Genomic DNA, 24,066 nt, shown 5'->3' with positions numbered 1-24,066 from the left:
TTATAATTTTGAAAATTTAATTAAACAGTTAAAACTAAGGTTTTACTGTGTAAAAATCAAGGAGCTGAATAAGGTGAATAAATCATATTTTTTTTTAAGAAAAATTATCAAGAATTTATTAAAATAGAGTTTTGAGAAAAAGTTGATATTGGGACGTGAGTTTTTATAAAGCTTAACGTAGAAGATAATTTATAACAAATTATTGATAGTAAAGAGTTATTGTGCACCAATAAATTATTATCAAATTGTCCATGAATGAGAGATGCAGTAAGAATGTTATTGGAAGCTGGAACTCATGACTATCTCATGAACATCCCTCCAACTCACTGATGACTATCCAATGAGCATCCCTCCAAATCATATAACTTGGACGCATGTGGCTATTTGTTGAACATATGATCATGAATGGTATAAATGACTTGAGTGTCATTTTCATCCAACATATTAAGAGCCTTATACATTTCACTGATGATTAGTAGGAATGGTATAGATAGTTGCTTAGAGAGTTGTTATACTATATTCAAAGGCCTTCTTAAATGGTTATGTTGTGAGAGGAATTTGTTGAATTTGCATGCTTGAGTTGTGTAGTCCACAAAATATGTGTTCTAAGAATTGTTAGAGCAATAATTTAATCAACAAAAATTAGGTCATCAAATTTCAGTTAAAAAAATATAAAATAATTAAACAACATCAAATTTTAGATAAGAAAGAGGTTTTAATAGGTTATCTGCCCAGAATAGACTGTTTTTGTTGAATAACATCGATGACTTAGATAATTGTCTTCACTGCTGGTTTGATAATTAAATTATGAATTTTAGATAAGAAAGAAGTTTTAATAGGTTATCTGGCTGGAATGGACTGTTTTTGTTGAATAACATGGATGAATTAGATATTTGTTTTCACTGATAATTTGACAATTAAATTATGATCAATTTTCCATCAGCTGAACTGAATGGTGGAAAGATAAGCTATTTCCAACCGATGAACTGCATGACAAAAAGATGAGCCGGTGTCTTACAAGCCGACTAGGGGCATTGAGCATCTTGAGGTACCCTTGTCTTCCCCTGTCTATATAAACATCAATAACAATCCATTTTTTACATCCAAACGTTATTTTCTCCATATTTGTGTTCGCACTTTGGATTTGTGCACCGCCATCTCTTTTTCGAGTAATTTGGAGATATAAACAAATGGCTTCAGCTGAGACAACTGCAAAGCCTGTAGTTCACAATGTTGACAAAGAAAAGAAGCGGAGGGCTTCCAAGGGATCGAAACCGCCACCTTCTCATCCTACATATCTTCAGGTGTCAATTCTTGGCCTCTGGTTTTTTCTTCTCACATTATATTCTGAAAGCGGGAGTCTTAATTTTTTTCATTTTTATTTTGCAGATGATCACGGAAGCCATTACTTCTTTGAAGGAGAGGACCGGGTCTAGCCATTATGCCATAGCAGCCTACATCGGCAACAAATACCAGTCCCAACTCCCTGCCAATTTCAAGAAGCTACTAACAGTTCAGCTGAGAAATCTTGCCAAATCTGGCAAGCTTACCAAGGTCAAGAACTCTTTCAAACTTTCTGAAGACTTGAAGAAGTCGTTGAAGCCAAAGGCCACCAAGCCTCTGAAGCCAAAAGCCGTGGTCAGTAAGCCTGCAGCTAAGCCCAAGGTAGCGTCTGCGTCCAAGAAGGTCCCGAAGCCTGCTAAAACCCCTGCCAAAGTAACCGAGGTTCTTAAGGTCTCTAAGCCGAAGGCTGCAGCGTCCGCTGAAAAGGTAAAGAAGGCAGCAGCGCCTGTAAAGAAGGGGGCAACTGTGAAGAAAGAAGCTCCTGCCGAGAAGCTTGCTGCCGCCAAGCAGCCTGCCAAGGCTTTAAAGAGGACGGCTCCTCCGAAGCCCAAGAAAGCCGTGCCTGCTGCAAAAAAGGCCAAGAAATGAGATGAGGCGGTTATATTTGCAACTGTAAATTAATGTGATATTTGACATCTTGCATGGCCTGCTGTTGCCATAGATGTGCCTACTCATTCCTGTGATCACTGCTTTTTCACCTTACAGGGTAAATTCAGCGTTTAAGTTCATGTATTTTAGTAGGAAACTCAGCGTTTAACTTCTCCGGATAATAATTATTTATGGTCTTGATTAAATTTGACATAAGAAGCAGCAATGGCTTGATGTATTTAGTGGATTATCACTCGGTCAAGATCAATGGGATATATTATTGTTAATATTATATATTTGTTTAGTGATTCTTAATGCTTTTCTGTGAATTGTAGATTTTAATTTCTGTATTAATTCAACACTAATCATTATGCAAAGGGATGTTTGCAGAGCATGGCTTTAAATTTGGAATTTTTGGGTTGTGTATTGTATTTGATTTAGCTTTGTACAGAGTATATTATAAACTAAATTGCTAATTGTCTTTGAAGGTGAAAGAATAATTATTGTTAAAACTATGTTAAATATATTTACGTACATGCATTTTTGGAGTGTAATAAATATGACATATCATTTTTAAATCATGTATGACGTGTTATATTGGGTGAAAAATATTTTTTATCTGAATATGAAATAAAAGGTTGATGTGCACGATGGTAATGCAGGGAAAAAACATTGTTGTGACCTGATGCATTGTGTCCAAGTTCTATTTGTTTTCCCTCATTGGAAATAACTTCTGTGTCATGCGAAAAGGTTTATTCCTTGAGAAGTATTAAGGGAACTGGAATTTTCTTTTGGGAAGTTTTTGAATGTGAAATGATTTTGAAAGTTTTTTTTACAATGTGATAAAACAAAATTTGAAATTTTTCCTTTTTCTTTATCACGGTAGAGTAAAATTGTTTTTGTAGCGATTCAATCATCTGTTTGGTCCATCTCGTTGTACGCTCTTTCACTTGCAGTTTTGTGATGCAGGCTCTTGTTTTGGGTTATTCTTGTGAGTTGTTGGTTAGGTTCCCGCACTTAAATTTTCTCTTCTCGCTAAAGCTAATATTTATAATAAAATTATTATATAATAATATGTTTAATTATAGATATTAAGGTTCATTTTGTCATAGATATCATTAACTTGTAAATAGCCTTTGTTACAATACCATGATTTTTCAATACAACATGCCCAAAAACTATCTTTCATTTCACAATCAAAATAGTTTATAAATATTTAATTTGAATTTAATTTTAAAATATTTTTTTGATTAAATCTAAAAGAGAAAAAATTATAATTATTTTTGAGATATATCTATACCTTTGTCACATTAAAATATATAAGATATAAATAGTAGCTATAAATTAAGATTCATTTTACCATATAAATTAAAATAATAATTTTGTAACTATATTTAAATTTCATTAATAAGGACATAAAAACTTGATACTTGCAATATAACAAGATTTTTAACCATGGATATTCACCCCACTTTTCCATGGATATTATGAACCATACCATACCATGGGCTAATAAAATGGCTCACCAATACCACAAGGCCAAAAACCATCTCACATTTCACAATCAAAAGAATACTTACAATATAACAAGTTTTTTAACCATAGATACTCACCCAAATTTACCATAGATATTATTAACCATACCATACAATGGGCCAATAACATGGCTCATCAATACCACATGCCCAAAAACCACCTCTCATTTCATAATCAAAATATATTATTTATTTATATTACATTTTTTAGCTGAGAGACACTCCTTGAGAGGACCCTGAGTTTGCACTAAGGCCAACAGGTGTCCATGATGGGTTGTACTAACTTGGAAAGTCGAAAAACTGAAGTTGAACCAAGTTAGGCAAGAGTGCATGATGGACGCACCTTCACAAAGGCATGGTGCCCACCCATGCGACGAGGATGACTTGGTGGCGACTTGGAAAAGAGCGCGTGTTGGAGGGCGAGTTGAGAGGCATAAACGTTTTATAGCAGAGGGCATGCACACAACTCAAGCAAGGGGTGTGCATCACCAAGTTATAGCGACATACTTTCAGAACCCGTTCCCACGTGTGCGCCCGGATGCCAAGGCAATGCGACACAACGAGAAGGCATAGTGGGCAGGTAGAGTGACGCGATGAGCAGGTGCGACGGGTGGAACAAGTGACAACGATGTGTAGTGAATGACAAGAAAACAACGGACGAGGATGTAGTGTTTGACTTAAGGGAGCGACCAATGTTGGTGATGTGAGTCATAAGGAAGGCGAGTGCACAGGAAGGGGTGCACCTGCCCAACAAAGGGTGCCCACTCACCCATGGGCAGGTTGCCTCGCGGCACACCCAATAATGGAAGAACATCCAACAACAAAGTATGGGTGGGATCAATTACTGAAGGGTTTTCAACCAAATATAAATCAACTTAGCAGAGGGTGTATAAATATAAGTGAAGAGCTCGACCAAGGGGGGCAGAAGCCAGTCAATGAAGTCTATCGCAAAACAGGTTGAGTTGCGATATCAGAGACTAGGCAGAGTTGCGATATCATAGGACGCGAAGTCTGCAACATCGCAGAAAATCAAAAGTTCATTCAAAGGCAAAAGGACACAGCAGAAAGGGTGCATGCAAGGTGGGGCTCACCCAACATGACTGGGAAACATTGTTGGTCTTTGTTGTGGGCCAAATTTTTGGGGTTTCTGGGCAGGTTGACGTGCAGACAGACTTATAAAAAATGCACAGGCAGAGCGTGTAGTAGACTTGGGAAAAAAAGTGCGGACATTAGTTGCACGATTTTATAAACAAGGTGGGTGAGTTGCTGGTTTGGGCCAGGTAGTTGCCACGCCTTTGTAACTTTGTATTATATACTTTGTAAATATACTATACTTGTGTTAATTGCGATATTACACTGTTTCAATGTTATATTGTTGTTTTGGTTATCGCAGGATTGAATAGTTGAAGTAAGATTGAATGGAATAATTTTTGTTGCATAAATAAATAAGCAAACACTTAACTAAAAATTGACTAAGATTTGGAGGTAGGCATAATCTGAGTAAGAGTAGCTTGAAAAGGTGAAATTGTGTCGGTGCTGCACAATGCCCATGGTGGAATTAGGTTAGACAAGTTCGGAGCCGTGACAGATGGTATTAGATACTACTTTGTGAAGGTGGGAAATTAACATAAGTTGAAGGAAGTGGCACGATGGCTGCTACCATTGGAAGATGTGCTTAAATTGTTGAAGAAATTGAACAAAGAATTATAAACGGGAAAAAATTTGTGTACGATGAGGGAGGCCCTTCGCGAATTGGATAAAGAAGGATAACTGTCATGAACATGAGTGAACTTTTCTGCACTAGGGAAAGAGTCGAGCGTTTATACAGTGTGGCGGGACAATGCCTACCATAACTGAACTAGATTTAGGCATGTCACAACCATTGGAGGAAGCAATTGTCTATGAGGAAAAATACGAAGAAGAAACAAGTGTTGTGACCTTGCCAACAAAAGAGGAAGGACTTGGCAAGATGAAGTTTGCTGAAGTTGGACTAGATTTGTTCATGTCGCAGGCTTGGAAGGGAGATGAAGTTGTTTATGGAAGTCATACGATGGTTCCCTTTCTGCTAATTGAGAGGAACGTGAAATAAATGCCTTTCAATTGGAAGGTTGATGTATGTTTTCATTTAGTTATGTGATGGATGATTTTGATTATTGCAACACTTGTTTGGGAAATATGTGACCTTAGAGTAGAAGGTGTGAATGCATGAGACAAGGATGTAACATTATGAATTATCAGATGAGTGAGTCATGCTTAGCCAAGTGGAGATTTGGCTAAGTGCCTGACGTGAATCATGAAAAAAATGAAGGGAGGACACACCAAATCGAAGGAATATACACATAATTGGGTGGACTTCTTCATTGAAATTTCGTTGACATTGAGAGGCAGCCTTAGATGAACCTTTAGTGGGGGAGATAACGATGAAGGACGGGGGCTGCGATAACGATATGAGGGTAGGGCGACTAAGGGTGCTAACCTGACTGAAGGCAAGGATGCAATGATTGAAGTTGCGTTGGGTCTGCTGAAGTGGTCAAGTTAGGAAACCAAAGGCATGGAAGAAGGGCGCATGGCAGAATTCATGTAGGGACATCAAGCAAGAGCACTTGTAGAGATGTCACATATGGGCATCAAGAAGAAGTGCCAAAGTAAGGATGTTGTGTAGGATGGACTTGTCAATGCCACCTGGAGATGTTTTTCAAATGGACCGATGGGGATGCTAGGCACATTCAAACAACAAGGCCATGGTAGTTTTTGGAGGAGACATGGGAAACCTATAAGAGCATTCATGCGACGAAGAGGGCATAGGAACCTGTGATGAGTCTTGCGACCAAGACAAGTGTACTCGCTTGAAGTGTTAAATGAATATGGTTTGTACGAGCTTATGACGACTTGAAGAGAGTTGCAGTTGATGAAGACGTCATATGATGGTGGTATTGGAATATCTAATTTGTTGAGAAATTGAGGTCAATTTTCACTTGACTTTGATGTGATATGGGATTCATACCTTGGGCATAGTATGGGATGTGTCCGTGAGGAGTGACTTGATGGATGCGATAGAGGAAAATCACCTTGGAGTTGAATGGTAGTTGCAACAATGGAGGTGCCTTGGTGGTAAGCATTTAGGCATGGGTTGAGTCGATGCGACTTAGCAATTTTTTATGGACATGGAGGTTTTTGATCTATGATTGTGGGTAGCACATGGATGAGACAATGAGGCAAGTGAAGAATTGCCCCTTTAACAACATTGATGGGTAGCATATCACAAATGAGATGGAGTTTTCTTCATGGACCTAGATATGACATGTTGAGCATTGGTTAAAGGATTGATGCATATAGATGGGAAGAATTCTTGATTGAATTGAATATATGATATAAAGATGGAGAAACAACCAACGAAGGCATGAGGAGGTGCATTCTCACGATTTGGATGGAAGGTTGGACTGATCACCCGACTAGTCTAGGTGATGAGGGTATGCAGTACATGAAGGCATGACAGAGTTGAGTTGGGGTATGGCAGCAACAAGTTCACATGGTGACAACATACGATGGATTGACATGATATGAGTTACGACAAAACCGTGCAATTGAGTTGGAGGGAGAAACCTCCCGTAAGATGGGGCAATGTGGAGGATTGCGACGAATTATGGCTAATAACCATGAGATTGATGAGTCTTACCCACATAGAGTCATGAGCACTGATGGTGGTTCATGCGGTAAATGCAAGGGGTTCATGCAACATGAATGATTGACGTTGGAGTTGGTAGCACTTTGCGACATTTGGTCTTGGTGATGGAGTTTTCCAAGATGGTGTTGTCAGGGAGATAACCTTTTTAAAATGGGGGAGGATGTGAGGGGCCCGAGTTGGCACTAAGGCCAATGGGCGCCCATGACATGTCATGCTCACATGGAGAGTCAAAAAACTAAAGTTGAACAGAATTAGGCAAGAGTGCACAATGGGTGTGCCCACACGAAGGCAGGGAGCCGACATATGCGACGAGGGAAACTTGGAAAAGAGCATGCATTGGAGGTTGAGTTGAGAGGTGCGTGCATTTTATAGCAAAGGGTGCCCATACAACTTGGGCAAAGGGTGTGCATTGTAAACTTATAGCAACCGACTTATGGACCCGTGCCCATGGGCGCACCCACACGAAGGGGCACTAAGGCAGTGCGACGCAATGAAAAGGCATAGAGGGTAGGGAGTACGACGTGATGAGCGGGTGCAACAGATGGAATGAGCAACTACGACATGGAGTGAATGGAAAGAAAATGATTGATGGGGAGGTAGCATGCGAATTAAGGGAGCGACCAACATGGGTGATGTGAGTGATAAGGGAGGCGAGCACTCAGGCAGGGGCGCACCCAACCATGGAAGGGCATCCAACTACAAAGTATAGGCCGACTCAAATATTGAAAGGGTGTCAACCAAACTTAAATCAACTTGGGAGAGGGCATGTAAATATAAGTGGAGAGCTCGGCCAAGAGGGGCAAAAGCAAGTCAACAAAGCATATCACATAACAAGTTGATTTACGATATCACAGGCTAGGAAAAGTTGCAATATCCGAGGACGCAAAGTCTGCGATATCGCTGAAAATCAAAATTTCATTCAAGGGCAGAAGGATGTAGTAGAAAGGGCGCGGGCAAGGTGGGGTTTGCCCAACGAGCTAATATGACTGGGAAAAAATGTTGGTCTTTATTTTGGGACAAATTTTTGGGGTTTCTGGGCAAGTCGACGTGCAGGTGGACTTGGGAAAATTGCATAGGTGAAAGGTGCAACAGACTTGGGTAGAATAATGTGGACATGAGTTGCATGATTTTATAAACAGGCTCGATGAGTTGCTGGTTTGGGCTAGGCAACTACCACGCCTTTGTAACTTTGTAAAATATACTTTATATTATATTTTCAAAAGTAATAACATTGGAGCGAACTACTTTGGGGAGTTGCACCCTCTCGTCGTAAACTTATGTTAATTGCGATATCCTACTATTTCAATGTTATATTGTTGTTTTGGTTATCGCATAATTGAATAGTTGAAGTAAGATAAATTGAATGAAGTAATTTCCGCTGCATAAATGAAAAAGTAAACACTTGACGAAAAATTGACTAAGTGTTGGAGGTAGGCGTAGTCCGGGTAAGAGTAGCTTGAAAAGTTGAAATTATGTCGGTGTCGCAAAATGCCCACGATGAACTTAGGTCGCACAAGCGTGGGGTCATCACACTCTCCATCCCAGTATGGAAGAGATGTTGTAATGTCTTGTTATATATTTTTATCTAAACATTTTGACCCAGTCAAATTACATAAAAATGAAAATAAAATATAAATTATTAATTAAAACATTTCGACTTAGTGAAATTACATAAAAAAATTAAACTAAAAAAAAAAATTAATAACTAAATCAACCTAGATCCATCTTAACTCCAAATCTATCAAGCTTTGAGAGGGATCAAATCTATCTAGGAGCAAACATTTCTTCAAGTTTTACACTCAGTAAAGAGGTTTAGACGTCAAGAGATAAGATTTATCAAACTCTCAGAGGAATCAAATCTCTCGAAGTACAAACTTTTCTTCAAATTTAATACTAAAAAAAGGTTATCAAATCTCTTGAAATACAAACTTTTCTTCAAATTTAATACTAAAAAAAGTTTATACCTTGACAAATTTAATCCTTGTAAGCCCTTGATAAATTTAAAATTAGATTTAAGTTAATAAAAATAAATATTAAGAATAACACATAATAAATATACTATTTAAACTTTTAAAATTTATAAAATATTAATTAAAAAATTATATCATAAATAGTTTAATACAAAAGACTTCAAAATTATAAAATATTAATTAATAACTTGAAAATTTTGTTAACCAATTTTAATATTAATAACATTAATTAGGCCGATAGGCCTTCCTATGCATCAACAATTGTCAACACTTTTACCCTGCTCTGTTAGATCAAGTAAGACACTTTCAACCGTTGATTTGAAATGTGACTACTTTTTCTAAATATCGATTAAGTTGCCAAAATATTTTTACTACTTTTCCCATTTTTTATGTCACTCTTGAACATATTTTTACTGCTTTTATATTGATTTCTTTATTGTATATTTTTTATTTTCGTATATTTTTTTTCTTAGAAACGATCACTTGCATGTTCTCTATTCTATCGCCGCTTTTTTCTGTTATCAATCTTTTTCGCAGCTTTTTTCTTAGTGGCCACATCCGCATGTGTACAACTGCCCATTAGCCTATAATGATCGCATTTTGGGTTAAGCCATGGACTTTCCTTTCCTATCTGGACTCAATGGAGATAGGAAAGTCCATGAAGAGTAGGAAAGATGGAATTTTCAGCATGAAGAGCAGGAAAGTCGAAGAGAAACTCCTCGGGGCCTTGCAATACTTCACCAATCGAGAAAACTGGGACGAATTTTTCAAACTCCGCTCAGACGAGCCCTTCGAATGGTATGGCGACTGGAGGAATCTTGCGAAGCCCCTCGCTGAACACTGCGGCCTCAATTATACTATTTCGAAAAATGGTCGGCCTCGACTTCTCTTCTAATCGTGTGAACATTTTCAACCACCCCCAAAACATATATATATATATATATATATATATATATATATATATATATATATATATATATATATATATATATATATATATATATATATCTTGAAAATGTGTTATCTCACACACCTTTGTGCGAAGTGAACACATTATATTAATAAAGATGGAAAATCTTGTGAACAGATTAGACGCAATTGAAGAAAATCACAGAGAAACGGCTGCTGATGTGACATCTCAGACGTCCATGGCAGCAGGTGAGTTAGCTATTTGTTCTTGATTATTGCATTCAAATTTCATTGTTCTATTTAAACATTCGTTTCTCTGCTTTCTGCGATTTTTGTCATTCGGGAGAAAGATTCTTAGTTTCTGCACACAGTAATGATATATTTTGTTATGATATTGGGCAGAAAGAGACTTAGTTTCTGGACTCAGTGATGACGTCGTTCTCGGGGAAGTTATTCCTTGATTCTGTCGGGCAATGCCATGGGATTCCAGGCCGGTCCTGAGGTTGTTGAGTCGATCGTGGGGCAATGCTATGGCGGAATCTCATACCACATTATTATATGATCATGTTTATAACCCGGCTGCTATTATCTCCCCAGGTGAGTTCATTGTATTGTGTATTTTTGAGTCCAAGAAATGCCTCAACAAGATGAGTTTGTGTGTGTGGAATCCCTCGTGGTATGGAGAACGCACTTCCACCACCTCCTAACGCGGCATTTGATTCTGTGTTTGTGTGCGACGGTGAGAGCTTATATTTGTTCACTCCAGGCATTGTAAGAGAAGAACGCAAGGTTTGGCATAAGGTGTACAAAGTGTGGTTGCTCAATTTAAGAGAGTTCAATGTTGTTTGGAAAAGACTCTTCTGCCTGCCAATGTTAGGGGATTATATTTACACCTCCACAACTTGTGGGGGACACAGCTACATATGGCAGCGAAGTGGATCTCATGCCTTAGAAACCAACGTATGGAAACTGTCGAGAAACGGAGAAAATGAAAGCGACTGGCAATGGGAATATGTTAACGTTAATACTCAACTTCCCCGAAACTTGATTCTGGATAAATCAAACAGGCTGCCAACCTATATTGAGTTGAATCGTGGGATTAATAACGAGCTTTTTTACAAAAGTGCATTCCGAAGATGTCCTGCTCCAGACGACCTCTTTCCAGAGGAGTTGACTGTAAATGGAAGACGTCCGCCTCCCTCTCAGTCTCAAAACGAGGATTATATTTTCATGATACCGAAGGCTGATCGCGATGACAGCCAGCCTTTAGTCTATGGTCACTTGTATCGCTTGTATGTACATAAAGACATAAATGATGTACTGCTCTGCATATCGAAAGTAGAAATGGAAAATGTGGAGCATAGAATAGTGGGAGAGGGTACTGAAGAGTGGGATGAATTTGCAGGGCATTGGGATAATGGGCTTTTTTGGATCGACGACAACAACAGATAACCAAAGGTTCTCCACCGCCCTTCAAACATTTCTCTCACCTACTCCATGGAAAAAACTGGATAACGCGTGGGATATAGAGATAAATAAAGTCTCCCACTTAATGCTGGCGCAAAATGGACCTATCTATTGGTTTGAATTCTTAGCTGGCAACGAACAATGGTGGGAAGATCAGTAGCCGTAGCCGTTTCTGTTTCAGCAAGATTAATCTTACATAGTTTGGTTTTGATTCAGGAATTTTCGTTTTCAAATGTGATGCTATTAACCTTTAAGGGTATTAAATTTTTTCACTGTAGATGCTTATGTTGATCAAGTTTCTGAAAAATGTATTATTGGTAATTCCTTTCCCACAGGGAAAATGTTGGAGAGAAAAAAACCAATGGAGTTAGTGAATGTAGATATATGTGGTCTTCTGAAAACATTGTCTCGTGACAAGTCAAGAAGTATTCTATTGTTTTTTGATGATTTTTGTAGAAGAATATGCGTATATTATATTAAACAAAAAATTGATGTATTTGTTGTTGTTCAACAATTTAGACGTTGCTGAGAGGGAAAGTTGATGAGAGGGAAAGTGGATATGTACGGAGGACATTAATTATAGAATGTTCCCAATAGAATGTTTGCGAAGAATAGATCAATTGTTGAGATTTCTAGGAGTATGTTGAAAGTTAAAGGTCTTCCACACATTTTTTGGGGTAAAGCTATAATTACATTTTTTTTTTTTTTTTTATAGATGTCCAATAAGAAGTGTGCAAAATATGATTCCATATTAAGGATGGACTAAGGAAAATTTAGTGTTGTTCATTTCAAAGTTATTGATTGTATTGCTTATGCTCATGTTTATTTTCAAAAAAGGATAAAAAAAAACTAGATGATAAAATTGTGAAATGAATTTTTATTGGCTATTGTGAGGCGACAAAGGGATGCTTGTATGAAAAATAAAAAAAAGTACTTGTATGTCATGATGTGTTATTTGATGAAATAAAGGACATTGGAATCAAGGAATATAACAAGAAAACCCAAAAGTTATTTAACAAGAAGATGAATCTTTTGTTTGTACAAATCCATCCAGTACCCTAAATACTTTTCCCACTACATCCACACCATCGTCTTCTTCAAATTCAAGTACTATTACAAGATGAATTCCTCTTTTCATAAAGGTAAAATCTTTAAATGAAATTTAGAGATATACTATTTTTCCTTTAATGTCTCACATGGCTCAAAGAAATGGATGAAGAAATTGTGGCAATAGGGAGGAATGAAACTAGGGAGCTTCTAAATCCTCCTATTGAAAAGGAAGTCACTAGAGTCAAATGGGTGTGAAAAAACAGTAGTTAGAATTGTGATCCATTGCAATTAGATTTAGAAGGAGGTGGTCACTATGTTCCAAACTCCAAGTTATAGTTATGGGAATGGGATCTAAAAAAAAAGTATTTCTTCAACTTCCTCAAGAATTCAAAAGGACAATATCATTGCATCCATCTCATTGAGATGATTCCAACAATATAATTTTTTTTCTGAATCTGGTTCAAGGATCATAATTTATGAACTTTTAAGCATAGGCCATTTCAAACCTTACCACATCATCCGACCTCCACCTAGTAGCCACAGAATAGCCCATGTGGCAAGTTATGTGCTTGCATCGCCATCGTGGACAGGTCCATGTGGCAAGTGATCCTAAGCCTAATGTAGTCGAAGGTCATCATTGTTACTGTAACACTTTTTTCAGAGACAATGTTCGACTCTATATGGATGCAACATTAATAAAGGGTGGGACTGACCTGACCCTCGACCTCGCTAACCATCTTGACCTCGACTCGGTCCATGGCTTGCTTCCTCCCCTTCTTATTATCAACATGGATGTAGGAAAAATATTGATATAATAATTTTGAAAACCTTTGCTTATATAAATACCATAATAGTCCGCATGGGGTAGCTCAAGTGGCAATGGCCGTGGAAATGAAGTGTCAGCGAACCGGAAGTCTTGGGTTCAAATCTTGGGCTACCCTTCCCCCGTAGTGGGGTATGTAATGGACATGAAAATAGGAGAGTCCTACCAAAGCTTACAAAAATAAATAAATACCATAATATATTATTGGCAAAATAATGGGATGTAAAAAGGTATCGGAGAAGCTATATGATGTAGGGTTTAAGCACATAACAAATATTGACTTCTCTAAAGTGGTCATCGGGAATATGCTTCGAAAGCACCTTCGTGCCCGTCCTGACATGCTCTGGAGAGTTATGGATATGACTAACATGCAGGTTTTTAACTTACCCTTTTTAAATTCTTTATTTTGTAGCTATGATCTTTTTATGACTTCCAGTGGTTTTGTATGGCATTGGTGTGAATTGAACTCGAGGTAAGGTTTACAGTATATTAATTTGTTTACATCCACTACCGCTGTAAGAGTTTTGGTCTGAGTATTATGTTATTGTGCAGCGATGGGACCCTATACGAAATTTAAATTGAACTTTTTTATGTTTGCCAATGATGCTAGCCCTTTCCATAGTGTCTACCTTTGGAGGAGTGAGATTATTAAGTTACTTTGGCACCACCAAACAACTTTTTCCTAGTAAATGTGATGGGGAAGATAATCACCAAGATCCCAGTATTTAGAAGCGTGTTTACAAAAGTCGAAATAAATTACTATCTCACTAGCCAAACAAAGCGATGCCAAAATAACCTTACCCCCGGTACCTTCCCTTTGAAATAACAATAATGGAAATGCTCTGGACAGCTCAATATAAATATAATTCTTTTGTTGGGTTATACATATATATTCCCAATAATCTTGATTAGTTGGGATTTAATTTGGGAAATTTATTGATTTGATTTATTTTCAATGATTGATTGGACTTTATTATATAAATAATTGAGAGAAATGAAGAGTAATAATTTGTATAATTTTCATTAAGGATTTATTTTATCTTGGGCAATTTATTGACTAAGCTTAGTTTGAATGATTGAATTATTATGTATTTATTATTTTGAACCAAAATACAATTCTTTCAATTTAAAATTTCTATCAGCCTCTCCTTGCACCTTTTGGGGCAATTACTAGTAATATCCTTTAATAAAATTAATAATATCCTTTGAAGTGATTAGAAAATTTGAAATATTTTGTACCTGTGGAAATTAAAGAAGACAACAAAATTAATGAATATAATAGTGGATAAAATTTTAAATAGGAAAGATTACATTAATGAATATAATAACGGTTAAAATTTTAAATAGGAAAGAGGTATTAAGAAATTGAGTTTTGGATAGATAAAGATATTAAGGAAATGAATTTCAGTGGAAATTGTGGAAATTTTGTTTTATATTTGTTTTTTTGGGGTTAAAATTTTAATTTTAAATTTAACTAATTAAAAATGTGTTTTCTGTCTGTTTGTTTGTTGTTGTTTTCTTTTTTAAGATAATAGTTATTTATTGAAATTTAAGAAATGTAGATTATTTAGTTTAAGTGGGTTTAGTTTTTTTAAGTTTTAGGTTTAAATTTGATGGGGAAAGGTTAAGGATGGAAGCTATTTTGGAGATTAAATTATCTTCAGTAGCATTTAAGTTCAATTAAGAGAGATTAAGAATGAAAGTTATTTTGGGGGAATTAAACTATCCTAAGGGGCAACCAAGCTAGAGGTTAAGAGGAACTAAGAATGAAAATCACTTTGGGGAAATTAAACCATCCTAAGGAGCTAGACTAGACCGAACCTCGCACAATGATATATCGTCCTATAGGATTGAAGACAAAAACCCTTTAGAAGAATTAAATTATCCCAAAAAAAATCTAAACATCCGAGGATTGAAGATAAAAACCTTTTAGGGAATTAAACTATCCCAAAAAAAACTCTAAACTCAACCCAACCTCACTACCATCTTTGTAGTATCGTTCGAGTATGAGTTGAAAATTCTTCCTCCCATCAATACAAAAAACTAACAACCACCTGTATTAAACGTAGTTACCAAAAAAAGGTAAAAAAAAATAACAATGATTTATTAGAGTAACAATTCCACAAATTAAAAAAAATAAAATAATTAAAAATGTTTAAGCAACCTTAAAAGAAAACTTCGAATTTAGAGGTACGCCTCCTACGATAGCAAAGTTCACCTCCTCATTTAGGGAAGGTATATACGCTTCAACACAACCATACCAAAGGTAAGAAGTTTCCTTTTTAGTAATTTAAATAATTATTTAAAATAATAAATGTAAAAGGTTCTAAGATTTCAGAATCGCGAGTACCTTAAGTTTTCTTGTGGAGCATTTCAACGGCCGAGAACGAATCTCGCTTTCAATACTCAATCCGTGGGAGGATAAACGGGCGATTCTTGACTGTCGGAAGAACTGCATGGCGGAAAAATGAGCTGGTGACCCGCCGGCCAACCCGGGGCGGTGATCATCTCCTGGTACCCTCGTTTTCCCCTGTATATATAACCACCCATAACAATACATTTTCTACCATCCAAACGTTGGTTTCTCTATATTTTCCTGCGCACTTTCGATTCCTGTGCCGAGATCTCATCTTCGTATCATTTCCTTGTGTAGTGTTGGACACCTAATCCTAAAGGGTTAGTGTGGAAGCCGAAAAGACTAAGCAGTCCAAGAGACCTTGGGATCTGAAACCCAAGAGTCACATATTTGTACTATAAATGTACATCTATTGTTAATAACAAATTGAACTCACTGATTTATCTTTCATACTAGTCTTGCTGTCCATGTGAGTTTAACATGGTATCAGAGCCGCTTGTTTTCCTGTGGCCTGTTATGTGCATGTCAGTCCTGCACCTCTGCTCATAATTTTGCCCATAATTTTGTGCTGACCTGATTCGAAACGCCCCTCTGTCCATGCGCTGCTCTGCCTGTGCCTGGCGCAGAAAGAATCAATGCCTGGCCCTGCCTAAACGTTCGCATTCTCCTGAGCGCTGTATCTGTCCTCTCTGTCTCTGCCTTTGCCTGAATTCGCTGCCCCTCTGACCTGAATTCGCTGCGCTCTCTGACTGCCAGAGACTGCGCCTCTGTCCATAACTGCGCCTCTGTCCATAACTGCGCCCTAACGCCTGTCTCAGGTCTGCTCGACTGCCATTGTCTCATTATAATTTCTGAGAAACGCATCTGCTCTCAGACTTTTCCGCGCATTTTATTCCTCCATTTGTATAGCAAATATCACTGTATCTGATAGGCTGCTGCATGAATTGTTTACATAAAACTTGTCGAGTTTGATGCCGGCGCGTTGCATTTGATAATACAATCTCAGCGTTTCTTCCCAGAGGCCATTTTTTCACATAATCTATGATCGCCTCCCTCCATATGACAGCGTTGCTCCGTCTTTTTCCGGCTACCTTACTCCACAGGACCGTTGTGATCATGCGGGCATAGAGTTTCTGTTCAGGATTTTCTGAGATTTATTCTCATTTTCTTTCACGAGCTCCTTCAGTGTGTATGTTCCAACATCATTTCGATGCCAATGAATGATGTGTCCATATTGTTGTTGCTCTCCGCCATCTTTGCCTGTGCAGGGACTGCGAAAACAAAGTAGACAAGACCGGGCTTGCCGTGAAGGAGGCGAACATTGATAGATAGTTATTTTAAGGACCGTTCTGGAGGCGCGGGATTCCCTGCGGCTATCGTGTGTAAGAGTCTGAGAAGGCGGGGTATATAGCCGAGAGCAGAGATATACATAGACAGCGTCGGTCCATATATACGAGCTTTGTCCATGGTGAAGCCAGTCTATAACCGTCGCGATATCAGATAAGAGGGGAGAACCTACTGAGGATGGCGTAAGTGGATATATATATACTGTCTACGTATTGTATGCGTATGGCTAATAACCATTTGAAATTTGCTATTTCTATGCCTGTTGTATGTATAAAAAGGTTCTATAATTCTGTATAGCGTGTGCTCCATTCATAAACCATGACTGTTATATACTTATATATGACTACGGTTGCGTAAGAGGGTGCGGCATCATTGGCTGTATCTAATACGAGTCTGGAGTGCTTAAAGATTTCTTGCGCCTCCGTATCGATATCAATGGCGTCATAATCAAGAAATTCAGGCTCACAGTGCACATCAGAGGCTGATACTTCATCACCCATGGCGAATTTCTTTTCACCGTAGACCGGATAGAACTTCTTAAGTGGTTGGAAATTGTCCAGAGCGCCTCCGATAATTCCTGATTTCAACCATTGCTGTCCAGATCCAAATGCCTTCATACAGGAAGTCGAGGCTTCATTCAAATTTTGGGGTTCACCTGAAGGTGATGTGGTACATCCAGCAGATTGCATGAACGAATTGCTTGAACAAGTGAGACGCCACAAAGTGAATATTGATGGGAATGTATGTACTGTAATGGTCACAACATTGGTTCTCGAGGGGTGGCAGCGCAAGTTGGATCCAGATTATAATGTCATGGGTGGCAGCGCAATTTGGTCGTGCTTTGTCAGAACACTTTGACATTTACTTGATCCCCAGTACTTCTATCTAAAAGTAATGTTGGAGGATCTAAAAGTTACAAAATGAATGGAGACTTCTGTCAGACTCAAGAGGCATGTGCTGTTCAAAATTCCAACCTTGATATGATTTTCATATTTATTCACTGTTTTCCCCAATTTTGGATATTTATCAGAGTTGTCAAATAATTGCGGTAGCTTCCCTTTAACTGAGTGGAAGCCCGATAGAAAACAGGAAGAGAAAGTGATTAAGGTATTGTTGTAATGTCTGAGAGTTCAACCAATGTTCGGATTATATTACTGTACATGATTTTAAAGTCTCCATTGTTTCACTGTACCATGGAATATCAATATTTAGTTTTCTGCAGTTAATATTTTAGTTTTTTATTCAGTTGCCAGTTATTAGCACTGTGTGTGGGCACTGGAACATTGGGATGTGTTAGAGCTGGTCGAAACGGTGGGAATAAGAGCAGTATTGAAGCCACCTCGAAGCAGATTTGGTGTTGTCCATGGAACAATTTGAAACAACCTCTGAGTGAAGTGATTCGTGGAGAAGTGATCAGCATTGTGAAGTGAATTTGAAGCATTTTTGAAGACATTTTTGGAAGTCTTTTTTTTGCAGTTTCTTGTAGAGATTTTGGAGCAGTTTCTTGTAGAGATTTTGCATGATTTCCATAGCAACTAGATGCTCTGAAGTTTGAATTTGAGGACAGCGCTCATCTTCACATTTATATATTTTTTTTTGCATTGGTGATGTTATGCTCCAGTTCATTCTTGAAACGAACTGTGGACTGTTGATTTACCATGTGCCCAATTGTACCAATGTTTATTGTAGCTTGACGAGAAATGTTTATTGTAGTTTAACTTGGTAACATCCAGCTTACTCAGGTCCTGCTCCATCAACCATTTTCGCGACATTGTTGCCACTTGATAAGCCCTTACAATACCTTGTAGTAAGAGTACAACATTATTTTTCTGTTGCTGTTGCCTCAGTTGTGTTTTTTAAGTGACATTGAAGAAAAATGGCCAGACTTGAAGATGCATTAAAGTTATTGAATATCCTAATTCATTCCACTGTTGATGAGATGGTCAAAGTTAACAAAGAAACTCTCTTTGACATCCAAACCTCTCTGCAAACTGCACATGAGAATATTGAGTTTTTGCAGCTTGAAACAAAGCTACAGCAGGAAGAATTACAGCAGTGGAGTCATCATTCTGAACCTGTTTCTGTTCAGAACAATGAAACAGACTCCCATGAACAGCAAGTCAATAATGTTACTGTTCATTCAAATAAAGCAGCAGTTGAACATGCAGGTGCAGAAACTCAATCTGCACTTCCCAAGCCCATCATCATACCTTGGGAACAGCTTGTCCACAACAAGCACAGAACTGGTCTTAGATATGACAAGGACTTGTCCTTTCATATTCCAGACTATGCCAAGCCCATTCAGTTTCAGAGTGCTGGATTCATTGATGACAGTTCACCAGCTCTTCATGACAGTTCACCTCCAGCTGTTCCAGATTCTGCCCCTCTTCTACAGCAACAACAACAACAACAAAAACAACAGATCGTGAAATGCCAACACTGTGATCGAGTTGGCCATCTGAAAGATCACTGTTTTGATCTTCATCCATGTAAGCACTGCCATAAAACCAGTCATTCTTCACACATATGCTTCAAAAACAAACGTCCTGCAAGAACAAAGATTCATCTTGGATGGATCGCTTCTTGGCAATGGGCATCAACAGCCAAGAAGATATTCCAAACACATGTCAGAACTTGTTCCAGAATATTGAACAGTCTTGCAGTTGAGTTTTCTCCATCTTCTCACCTTGTACCTGACAGGGGGGAAAATGATGGTCATCTACAAGCTTCAAAGCCACATCAAGCGAGCCTGAGCCACAACCTGCCACACTAGTTTCAGAGTTGTAGCCAGAGACAAAGATGCCTGAACATGCCTTCAGTTGGCAATCTGGGACACTTCCTCTAGCAGAAGACTCCAGCTTCTTGCCAGTTTTGGAAGAGTTCCAGGAATTCCAGAGTTGTTGGTTATCCTTAAACCATCACAGGTTGAGACTTCCCTTTTCAGGTTGAAGTTTTACCTTTTATGCGGGGTGAGACCTCCCTTTTATGGTTGAAGGTTTCCCTCTTTAAAACAATAGGATCACTTCCTCTAGCAGAAAACTTCAGTTTCTTTCCATTTTGGAAGAGTTCCGGGAACTGCACTAAGCGTTCCAGTGTTGGTGGTCATCCTTAAACCACCACCCTTTTTTACCAACATTTCATAGAGCACATTCAGCCTAGTGCTGCCATGCATTTTTGCACATTTTGTATTACAGCTCTCTTCTTGGACTCATACATAACCCTTCGGATTAAGGGGGGGAATGTTGGACACCTAATCCTAAAGGGTTAGTGTGGAAGCCGAAAAGACTAAGCAGTCCAAGAGACCTTGGGATCTGAAACCCAAGAGTCACATATTTGTACTATAAATGTACATCTATTGTTAATAAAAAATTGAACTCACTGATTTATCTTTCATAGTAGTCTTGCTGTCCATGTGAGTTTAACATGTAGTTTTTCAGTAATTTGGTGATATAAAGAAATGGCTTCAGGTGAGACAACGGCAAAGACTGTAGTCAACAATGTTGACAAACAAAAGAAACTGAGGACTTCCAAGGGATCGAAACTGCCACCTTCTCATCCTACTTATCTTCAGGTTTCAATTCTGGGACTCTGATTTTTTTTATTGTTTTCTTTCTCATATTATATTTTGAACTCAGGAGTCTCATTTTTTTTCCGCTTTTTATTCTACAGATGATCACGGAAGCGATTACTTCTTTGAAGGAGAGGACCGGATCTAGCCAGTATGCCATAGCAGCTTATATCGGCAACAAGTATCAGTCCCAACTCCCTGCCAATTTCAAGAAGCTGCTAACAGTTCAGCTGAGAAATCTTGTCAAAACTGGAAAGCTCACCAAGGTCAAGAACTCTTTCAAGCTTTCGGAGGAGTTGAAGAAGCGGTTGAAGCCGAAGGCTGCGAGGCCTGTGAAGGCAAAATCCCTGGCCAATAAGCCTGCAGCTAAGCCCAATGGGGCACCTGGGCCCAAGAAGGTTTCGAAGCGTGCTAAAACCGCCGCCAAAATAGCCAAGGTTCTTAAGGTCTCCAAGACGAAGCCTGCAGCGTCCACTGAAAAGGTAGAGAAGGCAGCAACGCCTGTTAAGAAGGGGGAAACTGTGAAGAAAGAATCTCCTGGAAAGAAGGTTGCTGCCGCCAAGAAGCCTGCCAAGGCTATAAAGAGGGCGGCTCCTCCGAAGCCCAAGAAAATGGTGTCTGGTGCAAAGAAGGCCAAGAAATGAGATCGGACGGTTATGTTTGTAACTGTAAATTAATGTGAGATTTGACATCCTGCATAGCCTCCTGTTGCCATAGATGTCTGTACTCATTGTTGTGATCCTCGCTCTTTCATTTTACAGAGGGGAATAGTAAGAAATTCAGAGTTTAACTTCGGCCGATTATAATTTTTTCTGGTCTTAATTAAAATTGACATAAAAAACAGCAATGGGTAGATCAAGATGTATTCAGTGGAATTGAATTATCACTCAGTGAAGACCAATGGGGTGATTTCTTATGATTATTATAATTATAAAGTTGGTTAATGGTTTTTAATGGTTTTGTGTGAGTTGAAGACTTGTAATTTCTGTATTGTTTTAAACCTTTATTATTATGCACAGGTATGTTCACACAGCATGGCTCTAAATTTGGAATTTTTGAATTGTATTGTATTTAATTTAGGTTATTTTTGAAGGTACAAAAAGTAGATTACAAAATTTATGTATGTGTATTGTAATTGCTCAAAATATCATGGCACACAGTGGACTTGTATTGGTATCTTAAGCATTTGCTATGAAGAGTCTTGTTTGATTGTAATGACAGCAAATATGAGCTCCTCCTCTTGCATGGAGGAGCTTCACTTGCATGGATGATTGATTGCAATATCTTGAAGCAGCTTTGCTCAGGGATAGTGGACAACCACCTCTTGCAAGGTTTGCACCAAAACAATTGGATGACAATATGAACATCTTGTGGCTCATTGCCACTATTAGTAATCCTAGTTTTTGCTATGATATAAATTTTCACATGTGTTTTTTTAGTTTCTTTCTTATGTGCATGGATTTTAAAGCCCATTTTGTATCCTATGCAATGACCATGGCTAGCACTAAGTCAACCTATTACTAGGCAACATGATTTCGGACTAACCTTCTATGTTTGGTTTTTGTCGAGGCATGCTAGAATTGGTCATGGATTTGATATTCAACATGCTTTGTAAATATATATTTCCATAATATAATGTTGTGAATATATATGCATATCAAAATTATGCTTGAATTTATTAATTTTTATTTATATATATATTTTTTTTCAATTTGTCTTAATATCATTTTTCAAAATATAATTTATTAAAAACCAACATAGATCCATTTTAACTACATATCTACCATGTGCCGGGAGGGATTGAATCTATCAAGATCCAAAGTAAAAATAGTTCTATGTTGGTCCTTAATAATATTATTTATAGTGCCGAGAGGGATTGAATCTATCAAGATCCAAAGCAAAAATAGTTCTATGTTGGTCCTTGATAATATTATTTATATTTATATAAATTTCACATTTATTCAAGTAAAGATATTCTTTTTTATTTTATTTTATTTTATTTTTTTGTTAGGTAATGTGAGTTTGAGATGATTGGCATGTTTAACTTATGGCTTGAGTAATCATGACCTAGGGGCATCTAAGCAGTTGAAATCACTTTTGGATCAAACAAATTTACCAACTTAATGAGAATTGTAATCTCAAAATGAGAACCCTAGCCTAAAAAACCCTTATTTTTATGCAAAAAAAACATGAAAAACACTTTGAAAACAAAAAGTGTTGATGCTGCATCAACATTTTTATTTTATTTTATTATTTTCTTTTTCTAGGTCAAAATTTCAAATTTTTTTAGCAACAACATTGAAAACCAAAATTTTTATGCAATAAACATGAAAAACATCAACATTTTTTTTGAAGGTTAATATTTGATTTTTTTTACAATGGCATTAAAATCTAAAATTTTCGCACAAACATGAAAAACACCATGAAATCGAAAGGTCTTGATGTTGTATCAACATTTTTTTTAGGATTAAAATTTCATCATCTTTTAGAAATGACATAAAGTAATATATATCATGACTTCGAAAACTTTAAAATTCCAATTTTTTTTTATGATAGCATGAAATATAAATATCACATCTAAAAAAACCTAAAAATTTCAACATTTTTCAATCATTGCATTAAAGATAAATGTCATGACTTCGAAAAACTTTAAAATTTTGACATTTTTCAACCATGGCGTTAAAGATAAAAGATCATTGACTATGAAAAACCTTAAAATTTTGACATTTTTTGTTATATAATTAAATCCAAGTAGAAATTATGTTGTATATTTGCGATTGTTCATGAAGTTTTAATTAAAATCACAAGGCACAAAATTACTCTACTGCTCTACGGAATTCAATTCACAATTTAGAACAAAAATCTCAGACATGCAATAAGAAATAACACACTTGCACGCAATATTTTTTTGGAGAAAGAAATTTGCTAAAAACCCTAATTATTGCTTGCATTAATATGGTGAATAAAGATGTATTACATTTTCTTTTCTCAATCGAGCACACCTTGCAAGTGAATAAGATATCTCTCTCCTCATTGAGAAGCTCTGACCACGACTTAGTCAAATTTTGCCTCTGCTTGAGCCCCTATTTCCTTGCACAATTCCTTGAAAAATTAGGCCCCTATTATTTAGAAATTTCTCCAAAATAGATTGTGCAATTTCAAAGGTTGATAATCTCATTGCATGCAACACATGTACACTCAAGACTAGTTTACAATTGATGTTACACTACCTTGGAATCTCCACCACAACTAGGGAGCTCAAATTCTTTGCATGCACTAGCTATTTTGGGCTAATTGATCAATTAACTGAATGATCACTAAGTTTGCCGAAAGTCACACTGCACAATTGACGTTCCACTACTTTCTCCAATAGTTGGAACTAGTTTAACTGAAAACAACTTGAGATAACTAGCCTTGATTGCTA

General features: G+C 37.4%; 2 protein-coding genes across 2 annotated transcripts; both read left to right on the top strand.

Moving 5' to 3' along the window:
- The first annotated feature begins 1,188 nt into the window (after positions 1-1,188).
- LOC149227153 (histone H1-like) lies at positions 1,189-1,932 on the top strand. Its single transcript, XM_089375431.1, has 2 exons — positions 1,189-1,304; positions 1,390-1,932. Exons 1-2 carry the CDS (start codon positions 1,191-1,193, stop codon positions 1,930-1,932), a joined length of 657 nt encoding a protein of 218 aa, XP_089231557.1. The 5' UTR covers positions 1,189-1,190.
- Positions 1,933-20,531: 18,599 nt separating this feature from the next.
- LOC149227152 (uncharacterized) lies at positions 20,532-21,286 on the top strand. The gene is made up of 2 exons (XM_089375430.1): positions 20,532-20,645; positions 20,744-21,286. The coding sequence occupies exons 1-2, from the start codon at positions 20,532-20,534 to the stop codon at positions 21,284-21,286; spliced, it is 657 nt and encodes a 218-aa protein (XP_089231556.1).
- Positions 21,287-24,066: the final 2,780 nt, after the last annotated feature.

This window comes from Pinus tabuliformis, chromosome J (genome assembly GCF_031772625.1).
Source record: "Pinus tabuliformis cultivar Carrire ecotype Pingquan chromosome J, CPIR1, whole genome shotgun sequence".
NCBI lineage: Eukaryota > Viridiplantae > Streptophyta > Pinopsida > Pinales > Pinaceae > Pinus > Pinus tabuliformis.
Note: the sequence above shows the minus strand (reverse complement) of the source record. Positions and strands in the feature narration are given on the sequence as shown.